The sequence below is a fragment of the Typopeltis vanoorti genome, chromosome 6, assembly GCF_054136105.1.
Source record: "Typopeltis vanoorti isolate ZY-2024b chromosome 6, IOZ_Tvanoo_1.0, whole genome shotgun sequence".
In the NCBI taxonomy this organism is placed as follows: domain Eukaryota; kingdom Metazoa; phylum Arthropoda; class Arachnida; order Uropygi; family Thelyphonidae; genus Typopeltis; species Typopeltis vanoorti.
In genome coordinates this window covers 46,295,151-46,313,489 of record NC_143554.1, presented here as the reverse complement: position 1 = coordinate 46,313,489, position 18,339 = coordinate 46,295,151, and the positions used below count along the sequence as shown (strand labels likewise).

Below are 18,339 nucleotides of genomic sequence, written 5' to 3'. Positions count from 1 at the left end.
CGTTGTTTTCACCTATCAACCAAGTTTTACAATCTGCAAATCCTCAAGTGACAGATACCATATATAACATGGTATCTGTCACTTAGTTCCGTAAATAGCCAACATCAGACTTGACATCATCAATATCCTCTCCCAGCTGTTGCTTCCAAAAAGTAATCTCTCTTCTGGCCAAATGATAAGATAAGATAAAGGTATTACAAAAAGATAAAAATACTGTCATCACCAGAGCAGATAAGGATAATGCCACAGTCATTCTTAATACTACTCAATATAATCATTTTGATATGTGGATATTCTTCTCCGAGATAGTTCTAGCTACATCTCACTAGATTACGATCTCACCAAAATTCAGATTACCTTACCACAACCTCTATAAAAAACTCTACCCATTTTAAAACCTTGATTGAAAATTAACTTTAAATAATAGAGACGTATTGCTGGCTTTGATATCACCTCACCTTTTAGCAATATTCCCTTGAATGACACCTCAACACTCCTAAAAACATTTTTTTCTTCTGATATCTTAGATCTCTTTTCCTTTGCCATCGATTCTGGCTATTTTTCTTGGAGGAACAAAATTTACAAAAGATAGAGAGAACTGTTATGGGTTCTCCCCATCTCACCCTCAAATGGTCAATCTTTACATACAAAACTTTGAAAGTGAGCTATAGACTAACCCCCACCAAACCTATCTGGCTAAGGTAAATATATGATGTGTTCTCTATTTGGCCTCATGGCACAGACACATTCCTCTCTCCCCTCAATAGTCTACATCCAAGAATCCAGTTTACAATGGAAAAGAAAAATAACAATAGTTATCTATCCTCCACACCTTAATGACATGCCTCTGAATGGTAACCTCTCCTTCACTGTATATAGAAAACCCACTCGCACAGGCAGATACATTCAAACTTTTCCACTCCTCTCAACAATATGGCATCATTAAAACTCTAACCAAAAGAGCCTATAATATCTTTGTTCCACTGGAACTTCTCTTTCAACATAACTCAAGCATATACACACCTTCCTATCCAATGGCTACACAGTGCTTACTGAAGGATTTCAAAAATGCCTCATCATCCCTTATGTCTGGAGTACATAAGAAAATACAGTCAGGTCTTTAAAGAAGGTACAACATATACACAGCTTTTAAGTGCCACCAGAAATTTGCTACCCTTATCTGTGCTACTAAAGATCAGCTTCCTCCTCTCTCAGTTCCTGGAGTATATTAAGTACCCTGTTCCTGCAGGTTGGCTTACTTCGAATAGACAGGAAGATCAGCCACCACCCATTTAGATGAACACAAAACTTGCATCTGTAATCATGGCTATGGTCAATCTGGTCTTGCAGATCATGTAGCGATCTGCAAGAAACTCAGTTTGCAAGGAACTCAGCTTTCTTCTAGAAGAAAAGCCACCATACTCTATCACAGTAAATTTAAAAATGGAAGACCGTTTTTGCAATCTGCAGCACTCAGAAGTCAACCTAATTGAAATGAATATGGGCGCATAAAAAGTTAGAAATTTGGGAAACAATAATCGTCTGAGGTCCCAATTTACATCCTAGGCTGCCTCCAAATGCCCATAGATACCACCTAGATAGGACTAAAGTTCCCATGTGTTTCAATGAGTATTGTGTTGTTTTTGTCCCCCCTCCCCCCTGAACATGTCACCTTAGAGTAGTTGAGATATTTCCTTACATGACTGAAACAAAATACTTGTTTTTAAGACTTTCTTAGTGCTGTCAATACTCCATTAAACCTACAACTTGTGAAAACTGCAGATTGCAAAGATCAGGGATTAAGCCACAGGAAAGATGGGAGGGGATAGATTCTCCACATATATATACTGAAAAATGTAACTGAAGAATGAGATCCAACATAAATTGTGTTATGTGATACTAGTTTTTACTGTCATGTGCATGTATTGATTTTATACATATATTTTAATTCAAATGATTTGAATTATGTTTATTTATCTTCATCTTTCATAAAAATTAACTATACATTTTAGATGGTATGTAAGGAGTTAATAATGTTTAGTCTAGTAGTAAATAGCTTTAAGTACTATACAAAAGGACTATCAAGGATGGACTTTATAAACATTCGATAATTTGAGCATTCATTTCAATTATGATTACATAAAAAAGCACCCTTATATACAACCAGAGGAAAATATTTTCAAAACTTAAGCTATATGCTGCATTAAACAAAAAAGTAAAATAAACTACAGACTAACATATTGCCTTTTATTATTAACAAACATACTGCTGAAAAGAAATGTTTTATGGAATAAAAAAAGATCGATGATTTTGTGACTATTCTCAGAAATGCTCACTAGCTGATAACTGTTTTTTCATATTTATTATGCTATTTTTTAAAAATCATTTATGAAAATGTAGTCATATTACTTTATAAGAGAAACAAACTAAATCACAGACAATTATAAATGATTATAAGATGTGTAATAGTAAGCATAATTTTTAAGGCACCAGTTACAAGTACATCAAAATTACATGCAATACTTGCCCAATTATATTTGTTACCTTCTTATCTCTTGAAGATTATTAAACATAGCTTTTGATTTTCAACAAGAATTTTGCATATCTGTTTTTGGAGAACAGTGGCATAATATCTTGGGCATCTTAAATGATTAGGATGATGGATAAAGGAAATGGGCAATTAAGAAAGTTGTCTAGCAGTATATAAACTAATGTATAGTTACAGCAAATTTTAAAATAAATATACTATCATTTTACTTCACTGATGAAAATGATTAATAAAAAAAACAAGCACTTTTCACTTGCTGTAAGAATAAAATTAATTTTATTTCTGAAAATGTAGTGACTAAAATTAAAAATAATTTTAGCAGTGACCTGCTAAAATTATTTTTAATTTTAGCAGGTCACTGATGTACTACAGGTTTCTGATCTTATAAGGTTGATATATATATATAAAAAAAAAAAAAAAGCTTTTTACTAGCTGTTTTTAATCTCTCCCCGCTTCTCTATACAACTTATCTTTAGGAAATCCATTTCACACTGTTTGCTCATACAAACGCATTTCAGTATCACATGCAGAAATAAACTTTGCTTAGATAATTAAGCATCAAAAGATTATTACTGCATACCTTCAATACCTTATTAGTAACTTTAATGTTACTAATGTAGGCAGGCACGCGCACACACACACACAAACTCATACACAGCATTAAAAACTGATTCTAAGAAAGCACCATCTCAAGCCAAATGATATGAAACACCAATGTACAGTTTAAGCTTACTTTAATTTGCATTATTAGTGGCAAACTAAATTCTACTGCTGAATTCCCTGAGGATCACAGAATTTATATTTTGTGATTAATCTATATTCTGATATGCTGGCAACTAATATAATTTACAAATATTTCTCTAAAATTAAAATGAATTAAGTGGGGAAAAAAATCTTTTGTATGAATATTTTCCTCAACATTATAAACATAATTACAACACTGCACTTACTGGTTGAATATGAGAATCTTAATATAAAAGTTACCAAAAGATCATGGTTGTGTGTGTGTGTCTGCGTACACGTTTTTATTCATATATACACACAAACCCACACTTCCACATTCAAAAAACAGTTTTAAGAGCCCTTCAAATGGGCTAAAAATGATTTTTTCCTCTTAACACGATGTTTTCAATTCTGAGATTGTAGCACCGCCAGAGATGCATTATGATCTTGGCGAGTTGACTGGAGGACTGAATCTGAAAGGTCTACGCAAACTCATTAGGATAGTTTCTTAGCTTTCTGATATAAAGAGTCAACAACTTTTCCCATACTCTGAATGGTTTCCAGAGCTGCCTCATAAGTTTTATTAATAGGAGTGTCCTCAAATATAATCAGTACACCTTTGCCTTGATCCAATATGCCTATAAGAAAAAGTTTATAATTAAACAATAATGCTAGTGTAGATTTAAATAAATGTAGTTTATGAAGTCATTCAGCCAAAGAAAATGCATAATATAAAGTGTAAAAAAAATATAAACTGGCAGTAAAAGCTATAATAATATTTTACTAGTATGTTTTATCATCAAATTCCTGACATGTACCATCAAGGGGTGTATAGGGTATGATAGAACTACATGAAAAATTTACATCATTACTAACTTCCTATCTGCAATTTTCTGCCAAATCAATCTGTTACCTGTCAAGACTCCAAGATTATTAGATCTTATATTTCTATCTTCTAAGGCACTTTTTACTGTATCAATCCACCTATATCTTGGTCTTCCTCTGGGTCTTTTTCCTGACAATCTGGCAGAGAATACTTGTTTTGCTAATCTTTCCTCCCCCATTCCATTTAAGTAACCATACCACCTGAGATTAGCTCTGCTAACACATTCTTGGATGCTGACAATGTCAAGTTCTTTCCTAATATCCTCGTTTTTAATATGATATTACCAATGATGCCATCCATTTACACCGCTAATCTTTCTCAGGACTGTCATATCTGTGACCTATAGTCTTTGGTCAAGTGTTTTACTTCTAACCCAGCTCTCAGATCCATAAGTTGAAACTGGATTGAACACTGTCTTGTATACAGCTTACTAATTTAGTGTTTTGACTAATTTCTCTCTTATTCCATATAAATTTATTCAGTTGATTTCATACAATACCAGCTTTGTTGATTCTGTTGTCTATTTCCATATTTGATTTACCTCCTTCACTAAAAATTGTGCCTAAGTAGAAGATCAGTATTTAAGTTTTGTTTTATTTGTTCTATAGGTTCTGCATTCACAACACATTTGACATTTTCAATGATTCTGCCTATTTTCGTTGTCTTTTTATTGCTGACCTTCATATCATACCTATTGCAACAGTTATTCAATTTAGTTATGGAATCTTGCAGACTTGTAGTGGATTTATTTAGAAGTATAACATCATCTGCATAAAGCAAAGAGCTGACATTAACATTCCCAATTTTGATATCAGGTTTAATACCACTTTCCTTCATAATGTGATCCATATAGATAATGAATAACAGAGGGTATAATGTTCATCCTTGTCTGACACCAGATTTAACATTAAACCATCTTGCTGTACCTCCTCCAATTCTAATTGCTGATTTACAATTCGAATAAAATAAAGATTAAGTAGTGCTTGATATAATGCACCCCACTGACATCATACAACTGTAATGTTTTGAACAGCTTCTCTCTCTTGGACCCTGTCATATGCCTTTTCCAGATCTACAAAACTTAAATACAGATCTTTGTTATATTCCCATGATTTCTCAACTATTTGTCGTAAAGTGAAAATCTGATCCTGACAGCCTCTATCTGGCTTGAATCAGACTGTTCTTCACCAAGCTTCCCATCCACAATCCTTCTCAACCATTTCTCAAGTACACTTGCATATATCTTACCAGAACACTCAGTAGAGAAATACCTCTGTAATTCTCACATTGTTTTTATTTCCCTTTTTATATATGGGTACTATGATACATTATATATATCCTGACAGACATGTATAATTTATGCATTATGGGAAGGGTCACTACCTTAGATGACGAGACTTCAATAAAGGTTGAAACCGGTCTGGGTAGTGACCCTTTCCATAATGCATAGCATCACATGTCTGTAAAGGTATGTACTTTGCATTATGGGATACTAAGGCAAGTGATGTGAAGTTATTAGCTTCTATATACGAGTTGCCCAAGTCCTGAAAATACTTCAGGCACAAACTTTGTTTGCTTACACTTAGATAAAGGATTAAACCGAGTATATAATTTCTTGGTTATCTTTAATTTATAGCATAACCAAGTGGAAAAACTTCCAACAATGTTAGCAGCAAATCAAACAAGAATGGACATATCATGATACTTTTGAACTTTATTAAGGCTTTTGACAGGATGCAGCATGGAAGGTGTTGCATAATCTGGATAATATAGGACAGGATTATAAAGCATAAGCATGGATAAGAGGATGGCTGACTGACAGATATCAAAGTATATGGAGGATTTAAAGTGACTAGTGGCATACCTCAGGGATCAATCCTTGGTTCACTGTTATTGAATCTTTACATTAACAACACTGCAAAGGATTTGACAGATGACATACAGCAGTTTGCTCATGATGCAAAGAAAAGCAGGGAAATCAGGAAAGTGAATGACATGCAGCACTTTCAGTATAATTTCAATAGGTTAGAACTATGAGCATGTGAAAATGGCTGGTCAGGTCAATGTTTGTAAATGTAAACTTATGCACTTTGTGGAATGAGATATTTAATGCCATATTATCCTGGTAGTATTATGCTAATGACCTAGAAGTTTTAGTACATAGGAAGTTGTAGGGCCATATACCAAAGTTTATAAAACAAAGGAACAGCCAAAGCTGATGGAATAATTGAAATGCTGAAACAAACCTCGACATGTAAGGATAAGGAAGTCATTCTGCCTCTTTACAAGGCCTTAATATGACTTCACTTGGACTATTAAGGGCAAGTCTGTCTTCTGGTTTCTGTGATGATGCAGATACAGTGGAGAGAATACAGACTGAGAATTTGTGGAATGCAGACATTAGTAAACGGGAGAAAGAGGAGCATAATATGATCGAGACTTACAAACTTCTGAAGAATCATACAGGATACCAGTAGATGGAATTTTTAATTTTATGGAGAGTGTAGAAAAAGATGAGAAGGCATTAATTTAATTAGGAATAAATGCAGTCAAAATAGTGGTAAGCACTACTTTCGTAGGTTGTGAGTGCAGGTAAATGAATTCAAGAAAAGGTATAAAAGGTATGATGTTGATGCACATATACATATGTGAATCCCACATATGGAAGGTTGTAAACCTATTGTACATTTATTACCATTGGTAGGGAAAAATGTTAAGTCATCTTGGAACATGGCTTTATAGAACCTTGCATTTCAAAATCTATTGATATATATGCCAGAGACTGTGATATATATATATAAAATGAAAACTGCAGCTAACAAAGCATATATGGAAAATATCATTAGGCATTCATAAATGAATACCTAATGATATTCCAGTTTTATGGTTGTATCATTTTTCATTATATACATAATAAAAGAAAATTTCCGTTATTAATATCAATATTCCTCCCTCCTTAAGTAATATTAATGTGACCTGACCATTCTAACAGACCACATCTTTTTTGTACAAGTGAATTTTGTTTTAATTAATAGAGCTGCTTTGAGAAAAGAGGAAGAGGAAGCAAATTCCTCTGGAAGAAAAATTTGTATGTGTGTTTCTAATTAACACTGCACTGAACTTCAATTTTTATATAGTGGTGGTGAACGAAGAGTGCAATGGAGAGGTAAAATTTCCCTTAACTTGCCTACAGCCATTGAAAAATACACTCATATGTATTAAAAAAAAAAAAAAAATTGATTTTTTTTTATGAAAGGAAAATTCAAATTTCTATAATATTTACATTTCAGATATATTTCTTTATCCAACATTTTCTTGCATATATTAATATTTTGAAAGGTAAGGCCTATAGAGCCAGGTTCCCAGATCACTTAAGTGAAAACATTAGAAACAGTAACATTGTATTATCAAAAATAAATTTAAAAAAGTAGAAAAAGTTATTACTATTATTACGGGCAACTCCAGGGAGTCATTAGACTCATCGAGGGAGGCCCCAAATCATATTCATCACAACTATTTGACATTCATACAGTATCTATCATACCTTGCCTTAAACTCATTCACTGTCACAGCATCCACCACAGACTCAGGGAGCGCATTCCACTCATTCACTACTCTAAAAGTAAAGAACCCAGCTCTAACACCTTTACTAACCACACTTTTGCCCAGTTTCCATGGATGTCCCCTAGTCCTCCCACAACCAGCCCTGTTCTCAAAAATATCTTCTGAATTAATTTTATAGAAACCCTTCAGTAATTTGAATGTCTCGATCATATCTCCCCTCCTCTGCCTATCAACCAATTTTTGCAACCCACAAATCCTCAACCTGTTCTCATACGGTTCATTCCACAGACCTGCTATCATCTTGGTCACTCGCCTCTGGATCCTCTCCACCTCCTCCCCATCAAGAAGAAACCTAGGTGACCAAATCTGAGCACAGTAGTCTAGATGGGGTCTTATCAAGGCTCGATAGAGAGGAACAATAACCTGCTTGTCAACGTATTCTTCAGCAACCAAGTGATTTGATGAGCTGTTTTGGTCACTTTTGCAATGTGTCCCCTAAATTTCAATTCCTTATCTACCAACACTCCTAAATCTCGTGCCTCATCAATTTCCTGGAGCACGGTTCCACCAATGCAGTAAACTGCCGCCAATCTTTTCACCCCAAAATGCATAACCTTACATTTTGCCACATTAAACTGACATCCATTCTCCTTAGCCCAGACCTCCAATCTATCCAAATCATCCTGCAAAATTTTGACGTCATCTGCATTCACTATTGCCCTACCCAACTTCGCATCATCCGCAAACAAATGAACTGTTCCTCTCAGATCATTTCCTATATCATTTATGAACAAATTAAACAGCAGTGGTCCAAGAACAGAGCCTTGTAGCACACCACTAGTCACAGGCCGTCTTGTGGACTCTACTCCCGAGTAAACCACTCTCTGATATCTCTCCGTCAACCACCCTCCTATCCATCTCACCAACCCTATGTCCATTCCCATATGCTGCAATTTACTGATTAGAATTCCATGTGGAATCCTGTCAAAGGCCTTGGCAAGGTCCAGTAGAATCACCGTAAACCCATTACCCTTATCCAGTTCAGCCGTCACTGTGTTATAATACGTGAGCAAGTTACTGAGGCATGACCTACCCTTCACAAAACCATGCTGTCCCCGATACAGTATCCCATTTTCTTCTATCCAATCTTGTATTTTCCTCTTGACTATTTTCTCTAAGACCTTGACAATGATTCCTGATATGCTAATCGGTCGGTAATTTACAACAGCAGTCTTGGAACCACCTTTATGCAGTGGAACTATTTTCCCCTCTTTCCACCCGCTCGGGACTAACCCAGACCCGAGACTCAAATTAAACAAAATGGTCAAGGGTACTGACAATTCTTTAGCTGCTTCTCGTACAACACGAGCTGGTATACCATCCAATCCCACAGATGTATTGACATTGAGGTTATGCAATAGACTACTCACCTCCACTTCATTAACCACAATTCCCGTATAATCTACTGGTTTATTCGTTTCTGCAATGTCACCACCTGGATGATATACTTTTGCAAAGTGCTCACTCAGTAACTCAACTATCTCAACTGATTCAGTTACCTCCCCACCATCGGCATTCTTTAAAATCAATCTGCCATGTACATTTTTCCTTTTACTTGCTACATATCTAAAAAACTGTTTAGGATTCTCTTTAGCCTGCATGGCCAATGTTCTTTCGTAATCCTTTTTTGCTTTTCTTACCACACTCGTCACCCTTCTGGCCTGCGCTTTATACCGTTCATGTGCCTGCCGGTCACCCTTCTCCTTAAATTCCCTCCATGGTTGTTTCTTTTTTTGCAACTCAAGCTTAATGGTGTTATTCATCCATTTAACCCCTACTTGATTTATTATTCGGATTCTAGGTATACAGTCAACCATTGCTTCATGCAAGCACTTCTTAACTACCTCCCATGCACTATCAACTTCTAGTCCTTGCAGTTGTACATGCCATGGCACTGAACCAATCAAACTCCTAAGCTTGTCATACTTTCCAGCCCGATAATTCCACATGTACCCTGTCTTAATTGAAAATTCTACACCTTTAGCCACCTCCCAAGTTAAGACCCTATGATCACTCTCACCGATTGGTGGCAATGTGGTCATATTTATTACAGCCAAATCCTCAGATGTAATTACTAGGTCAAGCACTCTGACCCCTAGTATTTTCCATTACATGCTGTCGCAGATAGTTATCCCTTAATAACCGCATAAAATCCAGTTCCTTCCTCCCGTGTGTCCTCTCCTCACTCCAATCAATGTGACCATAGTTGAAATCTCCCATAATAATCACCCTCCTTCCACCCATTTCTTCTATTTGCTTGTGCATACTGTCACCACCATCTTTTCCATCACCTGGTCTATAGCAGCACCCAATTGTATATTTAGTTCTGCTAGCCACAATCTCACACCAAATGGCCTCAAATGTGCTCTTTTCTCTATCCTGCAATTCAACTTCTATTCTCCTTGGCTGGAGCTCATCAGCTATCATCAACAATACTCCTCCCCCCATTTTATTCTCTCTGTCATTCCTGAAAACACTATACCCATCACATTCAATCCCACTAGTTATATCATCCACAGTCAGCCATGTTTCACTAATACCTATAACCTGTGGTCTGGAAGTGCCAACCATGGCCAAAAACTCTTCCTTCTTGTTCCTAATACTCCTAGCATTAGTGTACATGAATTTAAGACCCCCATTAGCCCCAACCCTACCTTGATGCCTTATATTAACTATCCCACTCAGATTTGTTGTCCTTATTTGCTCTGGCATATTATATTCATTCTTACATTCAACTGCCTCCATAAGGACTGTATCTCTACTCCCTCCCCCCCTAACAAATCTAGTTTCCCTAAATTTGCACATCCACTACATTCAGCAACACTTTCTCAAGTCTTCTTACACCGTAACCATTCAAATGCAAGCCATCCATCTTATATAGATCCTTTCGCCCATCAAACTCACTCCACACATCCACAAATTCCACACCACTCGTCATACATAACCCACACATAAAGTCATTTGCAATTATAGCCCTCCTTTTAAACATTTCACTGTCATACCGTGGCAAAAGACTAATCATTCTAACTCTCTCACACTTTTCTTTTGCTACCTCAAACAATTCATTCAGGTCTTCTATCATTTCCATTTTATCTCCTTTCAAATCATTCGTACCTGCCACAACAATCATTTCTTTCACCCTTTCCTTTTGCTCTCTAATAGACGCAGTTACGTCCTTTATGGTCGCACCAATTTGGTACGATTTTGTCAAATCCTCTACTAACACACCTTGTACTAATGAGTCTCCATACAGCACTCTATCCTTCATTTTGTTCATGTTCACATTCATACGTCTATTTTTCCTGTCATACCTTTTATTATTGGTTGGTTCATTCAGTCTACTTTTGTTCATGCACTCTAGCTGCTGTTTTGCTCTTTCTATCGCACTATTCAACAACGCGATCTCACTCAAAGCATCTATCTCATCTTTTTTGTTCTCTGAGAAACCATTTACACTATCATTCACACTTTCTACATTCACACTCTCACAATTTTCATGTACAACCTTGCCGTTTCTTGTCATATCCCTATTTCCTTCATTCTGAAGGTTGACAAAAATATCACACTCACGATCCGAAATACACTTCAATTCCGCATTCTCCCTACATTTTCTACACACATTCAATCCTTTATTATCATCTAACCACACTCTGACCACACTCCGCAAAGCGTACATTTCACAGCTAGTACACTGACTCATTTCTTTTATGCTACTGTTCTTTGATAACGATGGCGAACCTTCATTACTGGCCGCCATTTTCCTTCGCACAGGTGCCATAGTTATCTGTAACGTGTTTTGTCAAATTATACGTTATAACACACCAAAAATAGACGCACTAAAATACGCAAGGCAAACAAAACTACACAATATTAAGTAATTTGTATCGATAACTGAAAATGATACTTATCTTATCTGGAGCTTGCACGAACACTACTCATTACGAATTCATCTAGCGGCGACTTCCCAACATAGATTATGTTATAAAACACTTTAGTACACTAACCACGCTAATAAAGCTCCAATAATATACCAAAATTAAACACTTTAGTCCATTAAATTGAATCCAAAACACCAATAAATCAACAAAAAACACAAATCTCTCAGGAGCTCTCCGATAGCACGTCCGTTCACCAGCTAGCCTCGACACCACAATCCATTCTCTTTCTTTTCATAAAACTTTTGCACGTGCGTACACACACACACACACAATGGTGGTCTAAAAGTTCTCGGCCCTAACAATGAAAAACTGAATTTATAATTTCAAAATTATTTTTATTTCTCAACATAATCTCTCTTAAGACTAATACACTTATTCCAGCGATGCTCCAGCGCCATTATCCAGTCCCTGTGGTTCTCAGTAAGATCAGCAAAATACCTCTCTGCAGCTGCAATCACCTCTTGATTCGCAGAAAAACGCTGACCAGCAAGGAAGAGTTTTAGTTTTGGGAAGAGATAGAAGTTAGAGGGAGCCAAATCTGGGGAATAAGGTCGATGTTCCAACAATTCATAATGCAGATCCCTTAATTTTTCCATTGCCAAAACACCTTTGTGAGCAGGTGCACTGTCGTGATAAAAGATGATTTTTTTTTTTTTCTTCTGCAAACCGGGTCTTTTCTCACCAATTCTTTCATCTAGTCTGGTTAAAAGATCGGAATAATATTCCCCAGCTATTGTTTTACCTTTTTCAAGATAATTAATAAACAAAATGCCATTAGCATCCCAAAACACCAATGCCACGACCCTCTAATTTTTTGCTGTGAGTATGTGCAGAAATTTACATGTGTGCAAAATCTGCCTTCTTTTGAAAAGTATGTGCGCACCCATACGAGTTACCATACTGATCATTTAAGCAAAAAAAGTTAAAAGATTTTAGTTCACTCTTTACCTTCTGGTGTCAATGGGATGTCAGTCAAGTCACCCCAACTCCCCACCGTGTTCCCACACACGGCAGTAGCCTCCCCAGTAAACAGTCAGAAATCACGATTCACAAGCCTTGGGCAGAACTCGATCCGTGGACTTCGCACATGCAAGGCCAACATGATACTGACTGTACTAGATAGGATTCTAAGTGTGTGTATTATTACCACCAAGTAAGTTGTGTGACATCAATCATGTAGTTTGATGTCACACAACTTTAAACATTAAAATCTTTTAATGTTTAACAAAGTGAGAATTAGTAATATTCCCATTACTAATTCTCACTTTGTTAAACATTCATAAGAAGTCCGTTACTAATTTTCATCTTGTTTAGTTCTAGTTTCTATTTCTTTATTTTTTCTCTCTTCTGTCTTTTGCATTCACCCACTCTTTATACACACTATCTAAATTAATTGAATTTCCATATAATTGGTAACTTTTCACTCTCATTAGCATATCCAAATGACATTCTCCTAAACAGTTTCTAAGTTGGTTTTTTATTTGATTCATTAGACTAAAACCTTGCTCACAGTCTGCACTAGATGCAAGGAAGGTTCCCCATCAACTTTGCCAAATCACAAAACTGCTCATTTTGTGTAAAGCAAATACAACCATTTGTGTAAAATTTGATATCATTTTGCATTTAATTTTTTCTTATACAGAAAATTTGAAATCATTAAAATGATTAATTATTTCTGTAGTATCATCCAGAAAATCATGATATGTAAGACAAAGGGCATTAACATGTTCACTACCAAATGAGAAATCACAATGTGAAATAAAGGAGATATCAAACATTGACCATTCTTGTATCTCATTCTCAGGAAATCTGCCCTCTAAATGTGTACATAAACAATTTATAAAATTTAACAGGGGCCTAGTATCTACTGGTTCAGTCTCTTCTTGTTTAAGTAAAGCATTTACTCTGTCACTTCAGCAAGAGTCACCTTCTAAATACTCATTCCTGATTTTGTTAATCTACCCTCTGGCAAATGATGACTGTCTAGTGGTGTAAGGTTACTCCTTTGTAAGATTTAGCACAGGGAAGCCATTTCTTCAAAAACATCACTTAAAACATTAACAGCTACTTTGAATGTCACATTAGTTAAGTTATTGTGACAATAATTAACCACGGGATTATTTGGTATGTCTTTTTCGAAATATGTGATCAGTCCCCTCATAGTTTCTTATTATTGCCTGTAATGCAAAATGTCTGGATAGCCACCGCACTTCATGGAGTGATCTGAAGGCAATAGCTTCATTTTCAGAGGCCTCGACAATTTCTTTAAATTCATGTCTTTTCACTGTGGAACGAGAAAAGAGTGTGTACACTGTTCTCATTAATATATCAATATCTCTGATTAGTTTAATTTCCTTCCATGTATCACAGATCCCCACGATGAGCTACACAGCGTTGCTGGATAAGATGTGGAACTTCTAATTTAAGTTTTGCAGTGACACCATTAACTTTGCCCAGCATCACTGTGGCTCCATCAGAGGTAAACATCACCATTTTTTGGAGATCAAGTTTCTTTTCTTGATAAAACTGTTTAATAGCTAACACAATGAAGGAGGCATCACATGCCTGCAACTGAATTATTCTGCCAAAATGTGTTTTATATTGATTACAATCTTTAGGTCTAAACTTAAAATAGAGAATGAGACATAACAGTTATATCAGTGCTTTCATCAATGGTTAAGGTGTGGAAATTTGCAGATGCAATTTGCTCAAACATGTCATTTTCAACAATTAAATTGATTGTTTCCTGAAATTCAAACGCATAATTTTTGCTTCGCCATCTGTCTGGAAGTTGAGCATACTTTTTCATATGTTCATTAATATGTTGAACTGAAAGTAGAGTTATTCATCTTAACAACTAATAAGACACTGTCAATAAGAACTTTAATCTGCTCTGGGTTTGATCGTTTTCTCTCTCGGTCATCTGAACTTTCATGTGGCATACGCAGTATGTAGCTGGCAATGAACAATTTTGTTGCCTAAATTTGTGTACACCATCCAGATGTATTTTACTTGTCAAATGGCATTTCAAAAAGTCCAACTTCCAAGTGACATCAAACTTCTTCCCATTAGCGAAATCTCCAGCAACCTTTGCATCACGACAATAAATACAAACAACACCAATTGTAGCATCATACATAAATATTTCATGCAGCTGAATGTTTATCAACTCATGAGCTTTTGGCGTAGCAGTTTTCACTATTTCATCCAGCCGTTCACTTTTAAAGCAGCTAGCAGTTTGTTTTCACTTCACACCTTTTGCTTCCTTTGAATTTGACATGGTGCATCAGTTTTTTTGCAATTTTGTTATTTGAAGAATGTTTTTTATTTTTATAAATTTAAAAATGTACACTATTCACTGAATAACATTGCCGAGGGCAACACAAAAGCTAAAAGATATACCTAGAGGCTAGATTTAATTAACTTGGTTGTATCTCAATGTGTGTACACAAATGTTATTATTTAGTCTACTATTTTAAAATTTCTTTTAAAAATTGGAGAATTTTGAAACGCTACAATATTTTAAATTGTACTCTAATATAAGTTTTTAAAAGTATTTAATTATTTTTATTAAAATTATGAAACCAGTTTTAATTCGTCATGATCTTGAACTAATTTCATCAGCCAATCATCACTTTTGGGAATTTTCCACGAGTCAGGCCTGAGATGTAAACAAACCGTGCCCCATTCTATATGCTACTTAAAAATTACATATTTAAGCCACATCCCCTTTCACTTTGGCATCAAATCGCTAGCCTCAAATAGGGTTATTAATAATTTATAAGTTTTGTGCAACTTCGAGAATGTAATAAAAAATGAGAGGTTATAGGCTTGAGCATTGCCTAGTTACCGTATTTTTTTAAAGAATTTATAGGTTAATGTTTAGGTGGAACTTCTTTAATTAATAAATTTTAATTTCATCTTGAAAATCTGGTGTGCGCATATTTTTTGCTTTGTGCGCTAGTTGTAAAACATGTGTGTGCACACAGCTTAGAGGGAACATTGGCCATGACCTTTCCTGCTGATGGAACAGACTCTGTCTTCTTTGGCGATGAACAACCTGCTTCTGTCCACTGTTTTGACTGCTGTTTGGATTCTGGTGTGTGTGTGTGTAATGGTGAATTCAAGTCTCATCCATAGTAATAAATCGACACACAAAATCAGTTTTAATCTTGCTAAAACACTCCAAACACTGTTCAGAGATTTTCATGTGAGTGCATTTTTGTTCTGTTGTGAGCAAGCATGGCACCCATCTTGTGCAAAGCTTTTTCATTTGCAATTCTTCATGCAAAATATATCATACACATTCTTTTGAAATGCCTATAGTCTCAGCAAATTTCATGCACTATGACTTGCCAGTCATGCAATAGTATATCATGCACTTGTTACTTTTTGAACGTCCGTCGAGTGGATCACCTTCAAGGCTGGTACAGCCACGTTTAACTCAGCAGCCCATTTCTTAATTGTTGAAAATGAAGAAGAGTGCCCATAAACTTTTATGAACTTCGAATGGATTTCTTTTGCCATTAAACCTTCTTTTACAAAGAATTTTATAACTGCATGATACTCAATTTGAACCATTTCAAGGGATACAGACAACACTTTGAAAAAAAAAAACGTTCGATAGTGTTCCCATCTATGGTAGAGGCCAAGAACTTTTCAGACCACCCTCGTATATCATTGTCAGCAGTTAACTACTGACAAATGATAACTGCAAATGAATATTATTATTATTAGGTTTACAACCTTTCATTACATAAGACTTCCAGGGAGTCCAAAGACTTATTGAGGGGAGGGCACCTACTCTACACCTCTCCGTCTCTCCACCAACCGCAACTACCTTCATCATTTACACCAACGGCATCTACCACCAATCACAATCACTAGTATTTTCGCAGACAATTACAAACATCCATGCCCATGGTAGAATTCAAACCCGCAGCCTTTTCTCTGGAGAATGGATATGCCAACCACTTGGTCAACCTGGCTGGTAAATATATACAGTAGTTTAGAATCCTTGGTTGTTTACCGATCTTGTTTTGATCTTAATTTTTTTTTTTTTTTTTTTTTAGGAGCATGCATTTTTTTTAAAACGCCCAAAGGATATCCAACTGCATAAAAATTAAATTTAAAATAATTATAATAGAGGAAGAAAACTAACAAAATAGGAATTGAACATTACAGACAATTATAAAAAGTGCCACCTAAGTAGCTAATGTAAGATAACTAAAATGGTCAGTAAATTTCCTAACTTATTAAAAAAATATATATTTAGACAAAATCCAGTTGGAAAAGATTAGCTGATTTAAAAAGTATTTATCTCCATTTAAAAAGTAAGTATCTCCCACAAAGGGAATAGCCGTAGACCTTCAGATGTTTAAGTTAGGAGAGTGAAGTAAATTTCATGTTTCCTTATAAAGCTATTCCCCGTTAAGAATCAACTTTTATGAAGAACTCTTCTCTTGTTCCAATGAACTAGACACAGGTCTAATGTTGACATCATATTTGGCAGGTCCAGACTGTTCAGGTTCAAGGCATTTAATATAAGACTTGTGTTATTTTAACCAAATAAAAGCAGTTCTTCCTGTTTGTCCAAAATCACATAACTCAAAAGAGCAAGGAATTGGGTAGAAGCCTGGATAATTGATAGGTAGAAGATTGTCCTTGGGAGAAGCGGGGGAGGTGGGGATTTTTCTGATAGGGCTAAAGGCAACAAAAATATTCAGTAGTTTTAAAATTTTCATTATGCATAAGCTATAGGAATGCGAGTTATTTCTTCTGTATTTGAAGAGGTAGAGATACCATGTCCGTGCAGACAGCCCAGTGGCTTTGTGCTTCGCAACCATATGCCTGGGGAAGGAGTGTCCTGGTTCAATTCCCGTCGACGACATGAGGAGCTTAAGGATCTTCCTCAGCAATGGATCAATTTTCTAGGATAACCATTCTTTGTAAGGTTATTTGATACCAGGGAGATTTCATCTTTGAGGTCTTTATCATCTTTCGTAATGAGAGAGGCTATTTTTTAGCATGTGTACAATGCTAAGTTTCTGAGAAATGTGGCGTGAAGAAATGAAGTGCAAGAATCGACCTGTATTGGTTGGTTTGCGATAGACTGTAAGGCTGATGCGTCCATCTGTTTGTTTCTTAATTCAAGTGTCCAGAAATGGTAATTCATATTTGTAGATTTAGAGACTCAAAAACACACGTGTTGAACAGATTATTTTATTAATTACAAATAAGATAAAACTTGACATTTCGACCTCTATATCGAGGTCATCATCGGAAGAATACAACTGTATACAGAACGAAGAAACAACAAAAAAATTAATACCTCAGTACGCCCGTGCGCCCAGAATTTATGGCCTGCCAAAAATACACAAATCTGGCACACCACTTCACCTGATCGTTGAAGGAATTGACAGCCCAAATTATCACTTAGCAAAAATATCAGCTGCCACACTCAAGGAATTGGTAGGTCAGTCCCCTTCCTACATAAAAAATACACAACATTTCATCAGTAAAATCAAAAACATTACACTCACCAACCAAAATTTATTAGTCAGCTTTGACATAACTTCCCTTTTCACCAATGTCCCAATCAATGACACGATCTTGCTCCT

The 18,339-nt window shown here is 35.7% G+C and overlaps 1 protein-coding gene across 1 annotated transcript in view; it reads right to left on the bottom strand.

The window, feature by feature from the left end:
* Nucleotides 1–1,948: 1,948 nt before the first annotated feature.
* The window catches only part of LOC150105429 (26S proteasome non-ATPase regulatory subunit 11-like), a 324,220-nt gene continuing 307,829 nt past the window's right edge, over nucleotides 1,949–18,339 (bottom strand). Inside the window, exon 12 of the mRNA XM_090393957.1 lies at nucleotides 1,949–3,909. Within this exon, the coding sequence (XP_090250083.1) occupies nucleotides 3,767–3,909 (143 nt within the window). The 3' untranslated portion in view covers nucleotides 1,949–3,766. The remainder of the gene's footprint in view (nucleotides 3,910–18,339) is intronic.